At 40.9% G+C, this 13197-nt stretch overlaps 2 protein-coding genes across 2 annotated transcripts; one reads left to right on the forward strand and one right to left on the reverse strand.

The window, feature by feature from the left end:
* The first annotated feature begins 3 nt into the window (after positions 1-3).
* On the forward strand, positions 4-3861 carry GNG5 (G protein subunit gamma 5). The gene is made up of 3 exons (XM_065842423.2): positions 4-177; positions 1272-1427; positions 3621-3861. The coding sequence occupies exons 1-2, from the start codon at positions 97-99 to the stop codon at positions 1395-1397; spliced, it is 207 nt and encodes a 68-aa protein (XP_065698495.1). The 5' UTR covers positions 4-96; the 3' UTR covers positions 1398-1427; positions 3621-3861.
* Positions 3862-4855: 994 nt separating this feature from the next.
* On the reverse strand, positions 4856-10695 carry RPF1 (ribosome production factor 1 homolog). The gene is made up of 9 exons (XM_065842422.2): positions 10504-10695; positions 10332-10388; positions 9359-9439; positions 8849-8944; positions 7979-8132; positions 7317-7399; positions 6253-6434; positions 6042-6168; positions 4856-5238 (listed from the first exon to the last, which is right to left on the reverse strand). The coding sequence occupies exons 1-9, from the start codon at positions 10663-10665 to the stop codon at positions 5197-5199; spliced, it is 984 nt and encodes a 327-aa protein (XP_065698494.2). The 5' UTR covers positions 10666-10695; the 3' UTR covers positions 4856-5196.
* Between the last annotated feature and the right edge of the window lie 2502 nt (positions 10696-13197).

The following is a 13197-nucleotide window of genomic DNA, read 5'->3' on the forward strand; positions in this document are numbered from 1 at the left end:
GCTGCTGCGCAGGCGCCGCCGTGCCGGAGAGTTTGGGACGCGCCGGGAAGTTGTGCTGGGTGTGCCGCGCCTGCCGTGCCCGCCGCCGCTCCCACCATGTCGGGCTCCTCCAACGTGGCGGCCATGAAGAAGGTGGTGCAGCAGCTGCGCCTGGAGGCCAGCGTGACTCGCGTGAAGGTGAGCAGCGGAGCCGGGACGGGACGGGACGGGACGGCGCGGATGCGCCGCCATTACACCGTCCCGCGGCCGCGCCCCGCGGCGCTCCTCGGAGGCGGCTGGGGCAGGAGCTGTGCCGGGGCAGACAGCCCATACCTGCCCTGGCCCTCCTGGGCGGCGTCGCCCCGCGCCCGGACTTTAGCCCTGGAGCTCTGTCGGGCCTCCCCAGCCGCGCAGCCGGGTCCCTTCCCGCTGCCGCCGCCTCCCGGGGCTCGGCCCTAGCAGGGCCCGGACTGGCCCGCCGCACCCTCTCGCTTCCTGCAGCCCGCGGGGACCCCCGGGCCGCTCTTCAGCCGAGCGCTGCCCGGGGATGGACGTGCCCACTCTCCCCTTCATTTCCTTATTCTGGACATACTCTTCTTCCATCAGCCCGGTGAACAGGGCACCCGAGCCGGGGATACAACAGGTTGCCTTGGCTGGCCTGGTCCTGACACTGAAATGGAGACTTTGCTGCAAGACGTGCTGCGTGCATTTAGCTTGTGCATTTTCGGGGTGAGACTGGGCCCTGCCCAATTAGAGAAACTCTGGGCAAACTGCGAATACAAGATACCACTGAAGGTGCTACTTCCTGAAACTTTTTTTTTTTAATGAATTCAGAGTTACAGCAAAGAAAAGCAGGACAGATAATTTTTTTCACTGCTTTTAGGTAGGTGCTGCCTACCAAAAAACCCACACGCTATCTTATAGTAAGGATGGCTTTCCAAGGGAAGATAAAATGCCAGTTCAGTTGAATAGAGCATCTTAAACTATAGGCTGTATTTTTAACCAACTGAGGCTAGAACAAGGATCTTCATAACAAAGCCATCTCCAAGATGTTCATCTTTTACCCTTCAGGCTTAGAAGTTTAACATGAAAAATTTACAAATTAATTCTGATTCTAATGTTGCAAAACTACTTGCATTTAAGAAACAAAAAAAATACGATGAAATTGTTGTATAAAATCTACATAAGCTGTATTGCAGAATCATTTAGCAGTATTCTTTATACTTTCTGCTTTAGCTACATCCTCAGTCAAGTGTTCTATGAATCCTAATGCAAACTTTCACTATTACTAGGTTTCTCAGGCTGCAGCAGACTTGAAGCAATTCTGCCTGCAGAATGCACAACATGATCCTCTCCTGACAGGAGTATCATCAAGTACAAATCCATTCAGACCCCAGAAAGTTTGTTCATTTTTGTAATTACGTGAACTACTTCGGTATCTTTCAGTGGTAAGTTCTTGAGTTACGATTCATAAATTGCTCTGTCAATAACAGATAACAATAGCAGGCTTTAAATGAGACTGTTTGTAGTAAAAGTATTCAGAAGAGACACCTGACTTCTGCAGCTGGCGTTGGTCTAGATCCGCATTGTGGGCCCCTCCTGCCCCATTCTGCTGGCAGCTCTGTACTGGACACATGCTGTTCATAAATATTATGAGTAGCATTTAGCTGTTGCAGAGCTTCCAACAGTTTCTGTTGCTGCAGCAAAGCAGTAGTTGCACCAGCTACTACTCAGCTGCTATTTGGACTAACCTGGTTGTACAGTAATTCTGACGTATCTTCCTTCTGTGCAAGGGTATTATTTCCCTTTTCTCACATAGGATTACTTGCCTGACAGCATACATGGTGAATCCTGTTTGTGGCAGATAAAGCAGACTTTAGTTCTTAAACTTTGGAAGAGCACTTCCAAAGATAGGTTAGTGGTGGTCTCAAAGAAGAGCTCTGTTCCCTCTAGGAGACGCCCTCTAAGCCAAAATTAAATAGTACTTAGTCCAAGAATTGTATGAAGGCGGATATTCCACTTACATAAGCTACTACATGGGTAGCAGTTTGAATAATTAGGAACAGTTGGATACTCATTTGGATTTTCATTCCAAAGCTTTTATAGGTTTATTAGCACTACTACTATCACTGTGAAGACTACTGATCTGGCATTTCTTGAAAATTCTGGTGGTTAGATTTCAGATTAACCTATTTAGAAAGGCGAGTTTTAGATCCACAGGAGTCTCACCAAGACTCTGAGGGTCCCAATAATTTGATATTTTGCCCACAGTAAATACATTATAATTTTACCATGTCCCTCTCCTCTCTCTTGGATCTGTTGGGACTGAGAGCATGTTATTCAGATGCACCTGATATGCAGTTAACTGTAGTTCACAATCCTTAGAAATCTCATAGTGAGTCTTGACCTTCAAGAATTCTGGTTTTATAGCTGACTTGTATCACCTAAAGAATTGTAGTTGGATAAATTTGAGTTGCATTATTTGGGCAGCTTTATAGAAAGTTGACCACAGTCAGAATGAGTTGTTAAAATTATGCTTTAAAATTGTTCTCCCCTCAAGCAGACAGTAAAAAGCTTCCAAAAAGTTTGTGTGTAAGCAAGGTGGTTCATGCTAGTAAAGACCAGAGCAGTAACAGTATAGAGGTTGATGTTTCACTATTTAACAAACAAAAACATTTCCCCCATTGTTTTGAGCAGTGAATTACAACAATATAACTGAAATGTGCCTTAAGAGTTCTTGCAGCTTTTAAAGTTATCTCTATTGTGAATTTATCAACTATTCTTATTTAAAAGATATTATTCTTGGATGCTGACTTGTGTTCATACTACTGTAAGCAGTGATTCAAGGAGAAAATCAGATCATCTGTAAGCATTTTAGACTGATAACCTATGAAAAGCCAAATAAACTGTATGTTAATCAGTGACATATACAGTTCCCCACTGAGCTTTGCCACGGTCTAGTGATTCCCGGGTGTGGACATCAGGGAATAATGTTTCCTTTGTCTCACACACACATGTGCATACACAGGGCACAAAAGACTTAGTATTTCTCAATTACAGCCCTTCCCCCTTTCTGATTTTGGCACAGAGCACTTGTTTCTGCTGATATTACAAGCAAAAGTCGTGAGAATAGCAGTTTTAGTTACGTTACCAATACTAAAACTTTTTTCCTACTTTGTATCATCTTTTGCAAGCACTTCCTCAAAATAGGCAATTTCTTTAGTTGTAATCCTGGTGTTTTCACAGTGGCCCAATAGAGTTCGTGTTTGCACAGTCAGTACTACCTCTGTAAAGTGTCATTTCCAAATTACACAGACTCCCCCTGCTTTTCAAAGACCAAATAGGTACCAAGTGACAAGGAACAACTTCTTCTGTCCTTCCACTTTGCTGTTTGGCTTCCAGGAGACACTAAGCTTCAGTTCTTTTGTAATAGCTTTGATTATCATCTTATACCCTTGCAGACAGCTTCATGTTGAAAAGTTTATTTTAAAAACCAGTAGTTTTATAAAACATCTGAGAAAAGGATTTTTTTTTTCTAATTAGCTGCCCATGGCACATTCTGAAGGTACATGTTCTTAGATATAGAGTTGCTTTACTTAGCACTGATACTTTTCTAACCACATTTTGTTTTTGTTTTTCAGATCTTTTAGCATCTTTTCCTAGCTGCTGTGTGTAGGGGCAGAGTGCCTCAAGGAGTGGCCTGGTTTGCAGTCTGTACAAAAGCTTAGCTTTGACGTGCCAAATCTAACTGTAGAATTGCTACTGTCGTCAAACATCTTACCATCTACCTCTCCAAATGAACTGTATCCTAGTTACAACACTTTTGTTTCATAAGGGAATCAGTTTTATATGCCAAGCAAAAAATAAAAGTGTCTTGACTTAGCCTGGTGTTGAAATTACTGTAATGAGTTGATTAACTTCTGGATATGTTGACACCTCACCCATTACTGCACGACGCTGCAGCAGCTGGAGAACATGTACACGAGCCTGTCTTTAAATATTCTGTGCTGCTGCAAGTTTGTTCTGCAAGACTACCAACCCCAGGCAATGAGGCTTCATCAGTACTACTAAGTGTAACAGAACAGAACAAAATATTTGGGCTGTTAGTTTATAATTTAACTACACAGCTGCCCCTTATCGTAGACATTAAATAAAGACAGTCAATTATTATTTTAGAAGATAAATTCTACCCTAGTGGATAGGTTACTCTATGAGCCATCTTACTCTTCAGGTAAATATGAAAACATACTTCTAGCTGCATATGAAAAGAAAGTAAATGAAATAAAACTTAGCTTTTTAGCTGCCAGTGAATGTGCAAACTTAAGGCAGAAGAGTCGTTTATTTTGCAGGTTATACCGACTTGAGTATAGCTATGAGGCTGAAAAAGCATTTTTTAAGATTTTAATGGGAAAAACCTCACTCAGAGACCTCACATGTTCAACTGAGCAGCATTTTATGTACTTCCTCTAAGCTGGCCTTACAAATTCTTTCCCATCAGCGTTTACTTCTTTTTATATACAATAATAGTGACTGCTTTGGGTATATACCTCTTTTAAATACAACATTTAAAGAAGAGATACCTGTAAGAGTCAAACGTTATTTTTGTAACTTCAGCAATATGGCTATTTTATGCAAGATGTTAATGAAATAAAATACCACAGACTTCCTGGATGGCCTACAGCCTCTCAATGTTCTCTAGATAGGAGACCGTTTTCGGAAAACTATCACCACACTGTCAGGAAACAGCATGCTGTAAGTTAGAAAGAGGTTTAAAATGTTTACCTCTTACCTGATTAATAGAAGATGTCTGGGTTTAGCTCCTTAACAGAAAAGCAAAGCTGTATAACTAGAAATACTTTGAGACTATCTTTATCCAAAAATCTTTATTGTCTTTGATGTTGCAAAGTGTAATTTACAGAACAGCAGAAGTCATGGCAAATCTTCAGTGACAGCTAAATTACAGATTGCTCTGACATTGCCATAGTTTTTCCTGCTAAACTGGAAAAAGAGTCACTGTCCTTGTCACGTTGGATTTAACTGCAATTAGGAAGAAAGATGCATCCTACTCAGTCTGCTCCTGCAGAAGTTTTAATGTTTGCAGTTTGTCTTTTTGCAGACAGATACTGTCCAGTACCATAGTTAGTTAGCAGTCTGAGATAATCCACAGTTCAAAGCAGTTGTATTTCTTGTCACCAGCAACTGGCAGATGGCTGTCCCTTATAAGTGAAATTTTCTTCTACTTGTATCCATTTCTCGGCGCTGAAATTTAAAAGATGATGCATTAGCCAGCAAATTCATGCAACAGGCTACAAACAAGGATGACCGCTCCAGCTTACAGTAGGGTAGGCAGTGAAATGTGTTACAGTTACAGCTTTTCAAGACTAACAAGGGAGAAGAATTAGAGATTAATGATACAGAACTGAAGAACATGTAACAGTTCTCTGCTGACAGCAAAGTGTCTTTAAAACAAACAAGACTACCCATTCCATGGAATATGCTATGAGTATTAGCATTTTCCTTCTGGTATAGCGTGGATACTGACTTCTAAGTTTTGCCAATCAACTACAATTTTATGGTAAAAATGACTGGAAAAGTCATTTATCATTGCCTAGAGTAATACTTCCATTCCACTTGAAGATGTGCAGTGGTCAGTGTTACTTTCCATTCACTGTTAAAAAGTGACTGACATTTATGTAAATAGCTTAACTGTTTTTATATTATGATTCTTGCACTCACGTTGTACAAAAATAGCTTCTCAAGTTTACTAAGGTTCCAAAAATAGCTTACACCCTTGTTCACAATTGCTTATATCTGTATATGTTACAGAAATTACATTCTGCAAATAAGTAGTTGTGGTATATTGATATTCATCATCCTTGTGATTTTTGTTTTTGACTTGCAATATAGCAGAATTCTTCTACTTCACATATTTCTCAAAAAGGTACCTCTAAATATATCAGTTAAACACTTCTGAATCGAGAACTGCATTTATACCGTTTTAGGCTGAATTTTGCGGTTAATCTCCCTTCCCAAGAAGGACTATTATAATTACTTAGACATACCTTATGAATCCATTCATATTCTCCAAATTTAGAATCAAAGGTTCCTTTTTGAAGAGACCTCAGCTTTAGCGTAAAACGTGGCCCAAGTTCTTGAATTCCCACTTTCTTTTCACTCTTGAAGATATATCTTGGGGAAGGAAGAGTTAGGAAGTAAGTTACAAGAATATTCTCTCTCATTTGTGAGTTTTGCAAAAAAACATCAAAATATCACCTGTGGAATCTGAAAAAGATGTAGTCTCGCTGGTTGTGAAATGTGGCTACTTGTCTTCCAATGAACTGAGGATCGTGTGGGAAGAGACAGGCAAGCATGCGACCAATAGAATGGCCCAGTCGTGTTGTAAAATTATTCAGGATTACTTCAGGTATGTGTTCTGTGGGCTCCTTCCCTTTTCGCTGAAATGAAAGTAAGAGATAAGAATGCAAATAATAGATCGAATGCAGAAGGATTTTAATATATTATCAAAGCAGAGTTTGAAATAATGGGAAGACATCCAGGGCCAAATTCTTTTAACAGGGCTGATAACGTGCCCTCATCATTTCTTCAAATGCAATCTAAGTTTGTATACAAGTAAAGGAGCAGCTGGTAACATCAGCATCTTTGGTACCAGCAATATAAATGTAATGAAAAAACACAAGTAATTTTACATTTCCTCTCTCCTGCACCGATTTCCAGCAGCACCCCTTAGAGCAAATAATGCAGGGTTCCTATCACAGGAGTGCCAACTCAGAGTACAAGGGACTACAAAGATAAAGGATTCTTCTAGAATAAGAACAGATGAAGTTTAAAAATTACTTATTTCAAAAGAAAAAGAACATTTTACTGCAAATTAATTAGGGCTATGTAAGCAATCCTTAACTACCTAAGAGGTGACAGGGCTGTAAGAATAATAATTAGGTTTTATTCAAGACTAGGAACTACATCTATTGAAATCTTCTATACTGCTGATGTTTAAGTACCTTACTCTGTGTGTGTACTATACATTGGGTATTCACTATTGATGTAGGCTATCAGCTCCTATTTATTGGCATGACTATAGATCTACTTGGCAGACAGTTAAAGCAATTCATCAAATAACTATGGAAAAAGGAAATATGCTGCTTATGGCAGTGGAATATACCAATCCTTCACTTTCTGTTAGCTTATGAAAAACACCTTTACGAGATCAGCTGAACTGTACGAAAGCACAATCAGTTTTGACAGTTCAAGCAGACTAAGTATATTTATCACTAAACAACAGACTACCCTTTTAAAAAATTATTTTGTTGAAGTCTCACCTTTATTTCTTTACGCAAACGGACACTACTCATTCTAAAATGAGCAGTTGGACCATCAGGCAGATGACTTAAAACAAGACCATCTGTTCACATGGTTAAAAAAAAGGCTGGTAAAACTGAACATGTAATTTACAGAGGAATATTTTCTGTGAAACACAGTATTACATTGAAATATTATATCCATAACCTATGTCTGAATTACACGGTTTCATTATATTTTCCAACATATATTCATAAACCTGTTAACTACTGTTCTGAAGTCAGTCCATTAAATTTTGCTTCAATAGCTAACCACAGTTACCTTGTCATCTTCCCACTCATTAATTAGTAATGTTTTACCTAGTCAGCAAAATTAAATTCAACTTCCTAGTCAGAAAAACTTGCTAATCAAACCGTTCAATTTACTGAAATAATGTTTATCCATAAATTAAAAACTAAAAAAAAAAGTTAACGCACTTTCCTTAATACTTCCATGTACCATTAGCCATCAGATATTCCAGTTGGCACAGTGATTTTTAACTCTGTAGTTACACTGTAAGCTGCAGAGTGAAGAGAAAAAATTCAGACTAAAATAGATCTTTGATGCACACTACAGAATCACTTTGTTTCCCTAATAGGCTCAGAGCTAGCAGATCTAGTTTAACAAATACACAAAAGGATACTTGGTATTTTGCGATCTTCATTAATGACTATTAAATCAGTGAAGTCCCTTGCAATACACTGTGGAATAATTCTTTTCAAAGCCAGTCCTCTTCGATAGTAGACATGTGAGTTAGGTATAACAGTTGACAGTTGTTCACAGAATCTCACCGTTCTCTGCAAAACAGATGAGCTAAATTGCAATGTGGCAAATACAGTGTCAAATTTGAATACGAGGGGAATGGAGGGTTGCTGCCCCCCTGATGATAAATTACTTCCAGTATCTCTATAAACATTTGAAGACAAAGCTATTAAATTACTTTGTGCAGTCAGTGGGAAAAAAAAATACTTGCAGTAGACTGCAGTACATCAGGGACTTTTTTTCTTATTTAGAGGATTTTTCAGTCTCCCCACCCCCATCATAGAAAAACAGGAAAATTCCAAAAGCATAAATCCCAAACTCATTAATTATTAAGGACACTGTTTTACAGAAAGATCATAACATTTTGAAATACAATATAACTATTACTTCAGGTACTAAAGTCTGAGTTTCCAGATAAACTGTCTGAGGTGTGCATCCTACTGTTTTTAAAACCACTTCTTTTATGTTTTTCACAAATGTTCATAATCTCCCCAGTTAGGTAAGCAAATCATTCACATATCAAAACGTATGCATGAGGTTGGTTTTGCTTTATGAAGAAAACAAACAGTTCTAGAGAAACTCATAGGTTATATGCATATACAACACTACTGATAGTTGCTGAATAAAACGGCAGAAAGAAATCCATGTGAAAGCTATTATTTTCAGCTTTAATTTGCCAATTGTAGTACGAAAATCTTGGTATCTTATAACCAGTTGACCGCTCAGAACTCTCCAAGTAAAACATACGAACCCCGCGAGGTCTGTCTGATGTTGTAATAAGAATCTTGGGAACTGTCTGTCTGTTGAAGTACGGTGCAAATTCATCAGTTGCTTCATCAAAAGCAACCTGGAGGAACAAAAGTCTTGTTAATCCACCATACATTAAATAACTTAAGAACAATTGTTCAATCTGATCTAAATTCTGATGAAATTGAATTTAGTAGGAAAAACTTCAGTTCACAAGACCTGTCCTGTAATTAATCATCACAAGATGTGTGGTTTTCACATTTTTTTAAGAATCTAGTGTGATGAACATTGATTGACAGGTCATGCTATCAATAACAGTAACGTAAAAGGCAATTATCTAATGTAGGTAATGAAAGATTAACATCACCTCTTAGTGAAACCATCACACGTAAAAAGTAACTCATCAGCACCTGAACAGGAGAGCATTGAATGTTAAGTTTCATCAACCCATTTTATATCTCTTCTTGGATAAAAATGGTTAATTTAATAGCATATACAGAAATTAAGCAGTTACCTCTTCATCATTGGGATCTACGGTTGTTTCATCGTACACTCTCTGATTTTCAATAGTCTTTGGTATGGCTTTTGGAGGTGCCTAAAACAAATAAGCTTATTAACATAACATATTCACGTAACTTTAAAGTGTGTTGTGAAAAATACTTTAAAACTACCATGATATTGTGAATATTTCTACATAGGATTAAAAATATTAATATTTTATGCCAACTTTTAGAAAAGAAGTCACAACATCACCTTGATTAAAGATATGCATGTGTATTGGGACACCAGAGCACATCACATGGAAGAGAAGCATCGCTAGAATAGTGACGCTGCTTGATTTCAGTCTAATTAAAAAAATGGGTTAAAAAAAAATAATAGGAGGGAAACTTCTTATCTAATTTGCTTCTCTTTCATGAAGAAAGAAACTCCGCTTTCAACAGCAACACATTTTAGCCTTGACATCCTGGACACCTACAATTCAATGATAAATAGTATATAAGGTATATAACGTATATAACTCTTGTGAGATTGCGGTAACACAAGTATTCACAACTGACTGCCGGTGTGCCCCAGGTCAGGAAAAGCAGCAAACCCAGCCGTGAACCCAGGTCTGGGCCGGGTTTGTTTGGTCAGAGCTGACGGTTTGAACTTACACAGAAAACACTTATTGGAGTATAACTCCTCCAGCACAAAGCTGTACCAACTACACCACACAGAGAAGGCTTTTCGGGAGGGCTTGCTTTTATGCTGCTATCGGTTTTAAACCCATCCCACCCGGCTGAGCACCGTGTAACCAGCACCCATCGCGCTCCTGGCGCAGCCGACACCTCCCCAGCCCTACGGGGGTCCCTGGAGGCCCCCGTGTCCAGCGGGCACCGAGCTCCCCGCCCCGCTCCCCGCGCTCTGCGGAGACCCCGTGCGACTCCCCGGGCTGCGGAGCCCCCGCCGGGCCAGGAGGCCTCGCACCGCCAGGAGCCCGAACTCACCTTGTCTCCCAGGGCTTCCCGCTCCTTTCTCCGCTTCCTCTTGTTGGCCAGCTTCTCCTAGAGGGACAGGGAAAGCGACCCGTTAGCCAGACCCGCCGCCGACCGGGGCCCCGCCGCCGACCGGGGCCCCCCCGCCCTCCGGTACCGGCCGCCGCGCCGGGCCCTCCCCCACCTTCCTCTGCTGCTGCTTCCAGCGAAGGAACATGAAGTGCCGCCGCTGCTTGTTCTTGATCTCGGACACGCTGAAGGTCGGCGGGAAGAGAACCCGCTCCGGGGGCGGCGGCGGCCCATCCCGCACGGCCGAGCCCGCCGCGCCGCCCTCCCCGCCCGCCATGCTGCTGCCGGCGGAACTGACCCCTCACCCCTGACCTCTGACCCCGCCAACCGGGAGCACGCGTGCGCGGGGAGCGGCGGTTGGGGCGGGGCCGGTGTGAGGGGCGGGGCTTCGCGCGGCGCCAACCACCGGCGGGAGGAGACGCGGACGCGGGGCGCTGTGCGATGGGGGTGTTTAATGCAAATCGTTACTGTTGCTGCAGTGTGACTCGCAATCGGGGTCATCAAAGCGGGAAGCTTTGGACAGACACACCGGTGGGTTTACACAAATGACAGCGACATGGTGACCAAGCAGTGTTTGGCCGTTTGCACGTTTGACGTCCAGGCGTTTGCTCACCTGAGTTAAGTTGGGAGCGTCCGCAGAGCTGCGGGGTTATCTGATGGTAACGCTTCTGGGAATTATTCCAATAAAACCTGTTAAAACTTAGCTTGAAATGAAACAACCCTTGCAACTAAATAAAGACATTGAATTCGTGTAAAGCTGGAAATGAGGTGGCCTGTTCCTGCGCTCATTTTCCAGCTTGGAGGTGTGTGAGTGCTGCTGCACAGTGAAGAATATACTGTGCTTTATGGAAATTGAGTATGTCAGGATTTCGGTGGGGTCTGTGCTGAATTTGAGGCATTTTTAATCTCAGACTGCAAAATTCAGCAGCTCAGTGGGACTGATTACTTCCATTTGTCCAAAGGATTGTCTCAAAGCTTGGAATATGTCTCCTAATTTTATATACGAACACTATTTTGCATTGCTATGTTTCTCTTACTAGAAAAGCGAAAAAGAAATCTGTTAACATATATGCATGGAGATAATGGAAAAAGAACTAAAAATAACCAGAACTAAACCATGTCCCAAACCTACTTCTGTCCTACTGAAGAATTAAATTCTGCAACTCAACTTGCTTCACTGAGGTTGTTCCTACTAAACGCAGATGTAAATGAAAGATCAAAGGCCTCATTATGCACAATCCTATATTTTTCTGAGCCTCACTCCCATTTTTGTCAAGAGAAACTATTGCAGCTGTCCTTAGTGCTTTAAGGATAAGTAGTTTCCATGGTGATTAAGGTTTGGGGGATTTAGTTGAGACTATGCAGACAAAGGACTTTCTGTAACTTTGTCTTACTCGCTGATTCAAATGTCAGAGATTGCAGGGCTATCGCTAAAAGTCATTAGCAGAGATTTCCATCACTGCTGTTAGCAGAGCTAATGGGGAATTCGGAGTTATTTGTAATTCCAGTTTGCAGTGGTGTTTCTGTGGGGATCATTGCAAACTGATGTCCAGCGTAACTGTATGATGCTCACTGAGTGCTTACATGTGGAAAAAACACATTATTCTTCTCCCTCGCGGCAAGACGGAAGACAGCCTCCTAATATTATCCAAAGGCTTTTCTGCCAAGGACAAAATAATAACATATAATGATACAAGAACTTCCTAGGGCAGGGGAGGGGCAATAAAAAGACACAAGAAACACGTTGTGGACTTGGTAAAAATAAGATTACTAACAAGGTGCAATTATAACTTCAATTGAAGGCCCAGCTACTAAACACATGCAAAGTATTAGTTTAATTTCTGCATAGAGGAGGCCTCGAGGTCTTTTGCTTATTTTAGCTATGAACTCTGTTCTCTGTAGATAACCGGGATACTCTTTTTTTTATCACTAACATAGCGTTGGCAGGAAAACATCTTTTGGAACAAGCTGCTGGGTTAAAAAAAAAAAAAATGGAAAGCACCAGTAGCTTTGATTTCTGTAAAACAACAAGTAAGTTCCATGGTGGAGAGTGTTAAATAGAGACATATATTCCATGTCAGCACTATGGAATTTTTGGAGGAAAGTTCTGTAAATTACTGCTGACCCAGCTGCAGTCGTGGACGCATCATTTTGTGTTATATCAATAGAGCACGAGTTTTTTTTGCTGTTCTGGCATTTTAAACAATTGAAAAATATCTTGGGATTGAGTTGAAAGAACAAAAATTCAGCTGCAGAAAGGAAATTAAGATAGAAAATATTTATGGTAGGAGATGAGAAAAGAGAGGAAGGTGCCTCTGCATTCAAGAACTTATCAGAGACCTGTTTGTTTGTTTATTTGTTTTTAATGTAATAACCAACACTTTGCTGTCTTCCTATTTTGCTTTTCTTAATGTGATTACCAGAAGGTACACAGGACATACCTCTTGTCTTCAAGCTTCATTATACTGAACAAGATGCCCTAGAAAACGCAGTGCTCCAAACCAGAAAAACTACTGCCTGCGCTGTAAGACAGACATGACCTACAGGCTTCTTTCTTTCTTCCTGCAGAATACTGTTTTCCACTTGAAAACTGAAACAAAGGGCTGTTGTAGGTGGTTTGAAAATAGATCTATTTTGACTGTAGTTACATTGCCTCGTTAATATGGCAAAGCAATTCCCCTCAGAATCAGCAAGCTAGTATTCTTTGTGGTTGCCGTTAAAGCAGATAACCACCAACTGGTAACAGTGATTTAGAGATGACAAGATTCATGAGCAGAATTTCTTTAAAGTGACATCTATACCGTCACTT

The sequence above is a fragment of the Patagioenas fasciata genome, chromosome 6, assembly GCF_037038585.1.
Source record: "Patagioenas fasciata isolate bPatFas1 chromosome 6, bPatFas1.hap1, whole genome shotgun sequence".
NCBI lineage: Eukaryota > Metazoa > Chordata > Aves > Columbiformes > Columbidae > Patagioenas > Patagioenas fasciata.

What these genes read in the sequence shown, in the direction of transcription:
- GNG5 (XM_065842423.2), top strand. Translation starts at nt 97, where the DNA reads ATGTCGGGCTCCTCCAACGTGGCGGCCATGAAGAAGGTGGTGCAGCAG. An exon ending in CCAGCGTGACTCGCGTGAAG is followed by an intron (nt 178 to 1,271) that starts GTGAGCAGCGGA and finishes CACTATTACTAG; the next exon opens with GTTTCTCAGGCTGCAGCAGA.
- RPF1 (XM_065842422.2), bottom strand. Translation starts at nt 10,665, where the DNA reads ATGGCGGGCGGGGAGGGCGGCGCGGCGGGCTCGGCCGTGCGGGATGGG. An exon ending in TGAAGATCGCAAAATACCAA is followed by an intron (nt 7,400 to 7,978) that starts GTATCCTTTTGT and finishes CCATGTGAACAG; the next exon opens with ATGGTCTTGTTTTAAGTCAT. An exon ending in GTTTGCGTAAAGAAATAAAG is followed by an intron (nt 6,435 to 7,316) that starts GTGAGACTTCAA and finishes CTTTCATTTCAG; the next exon opens with CGAAAAGGGAAGGAGCCCAC.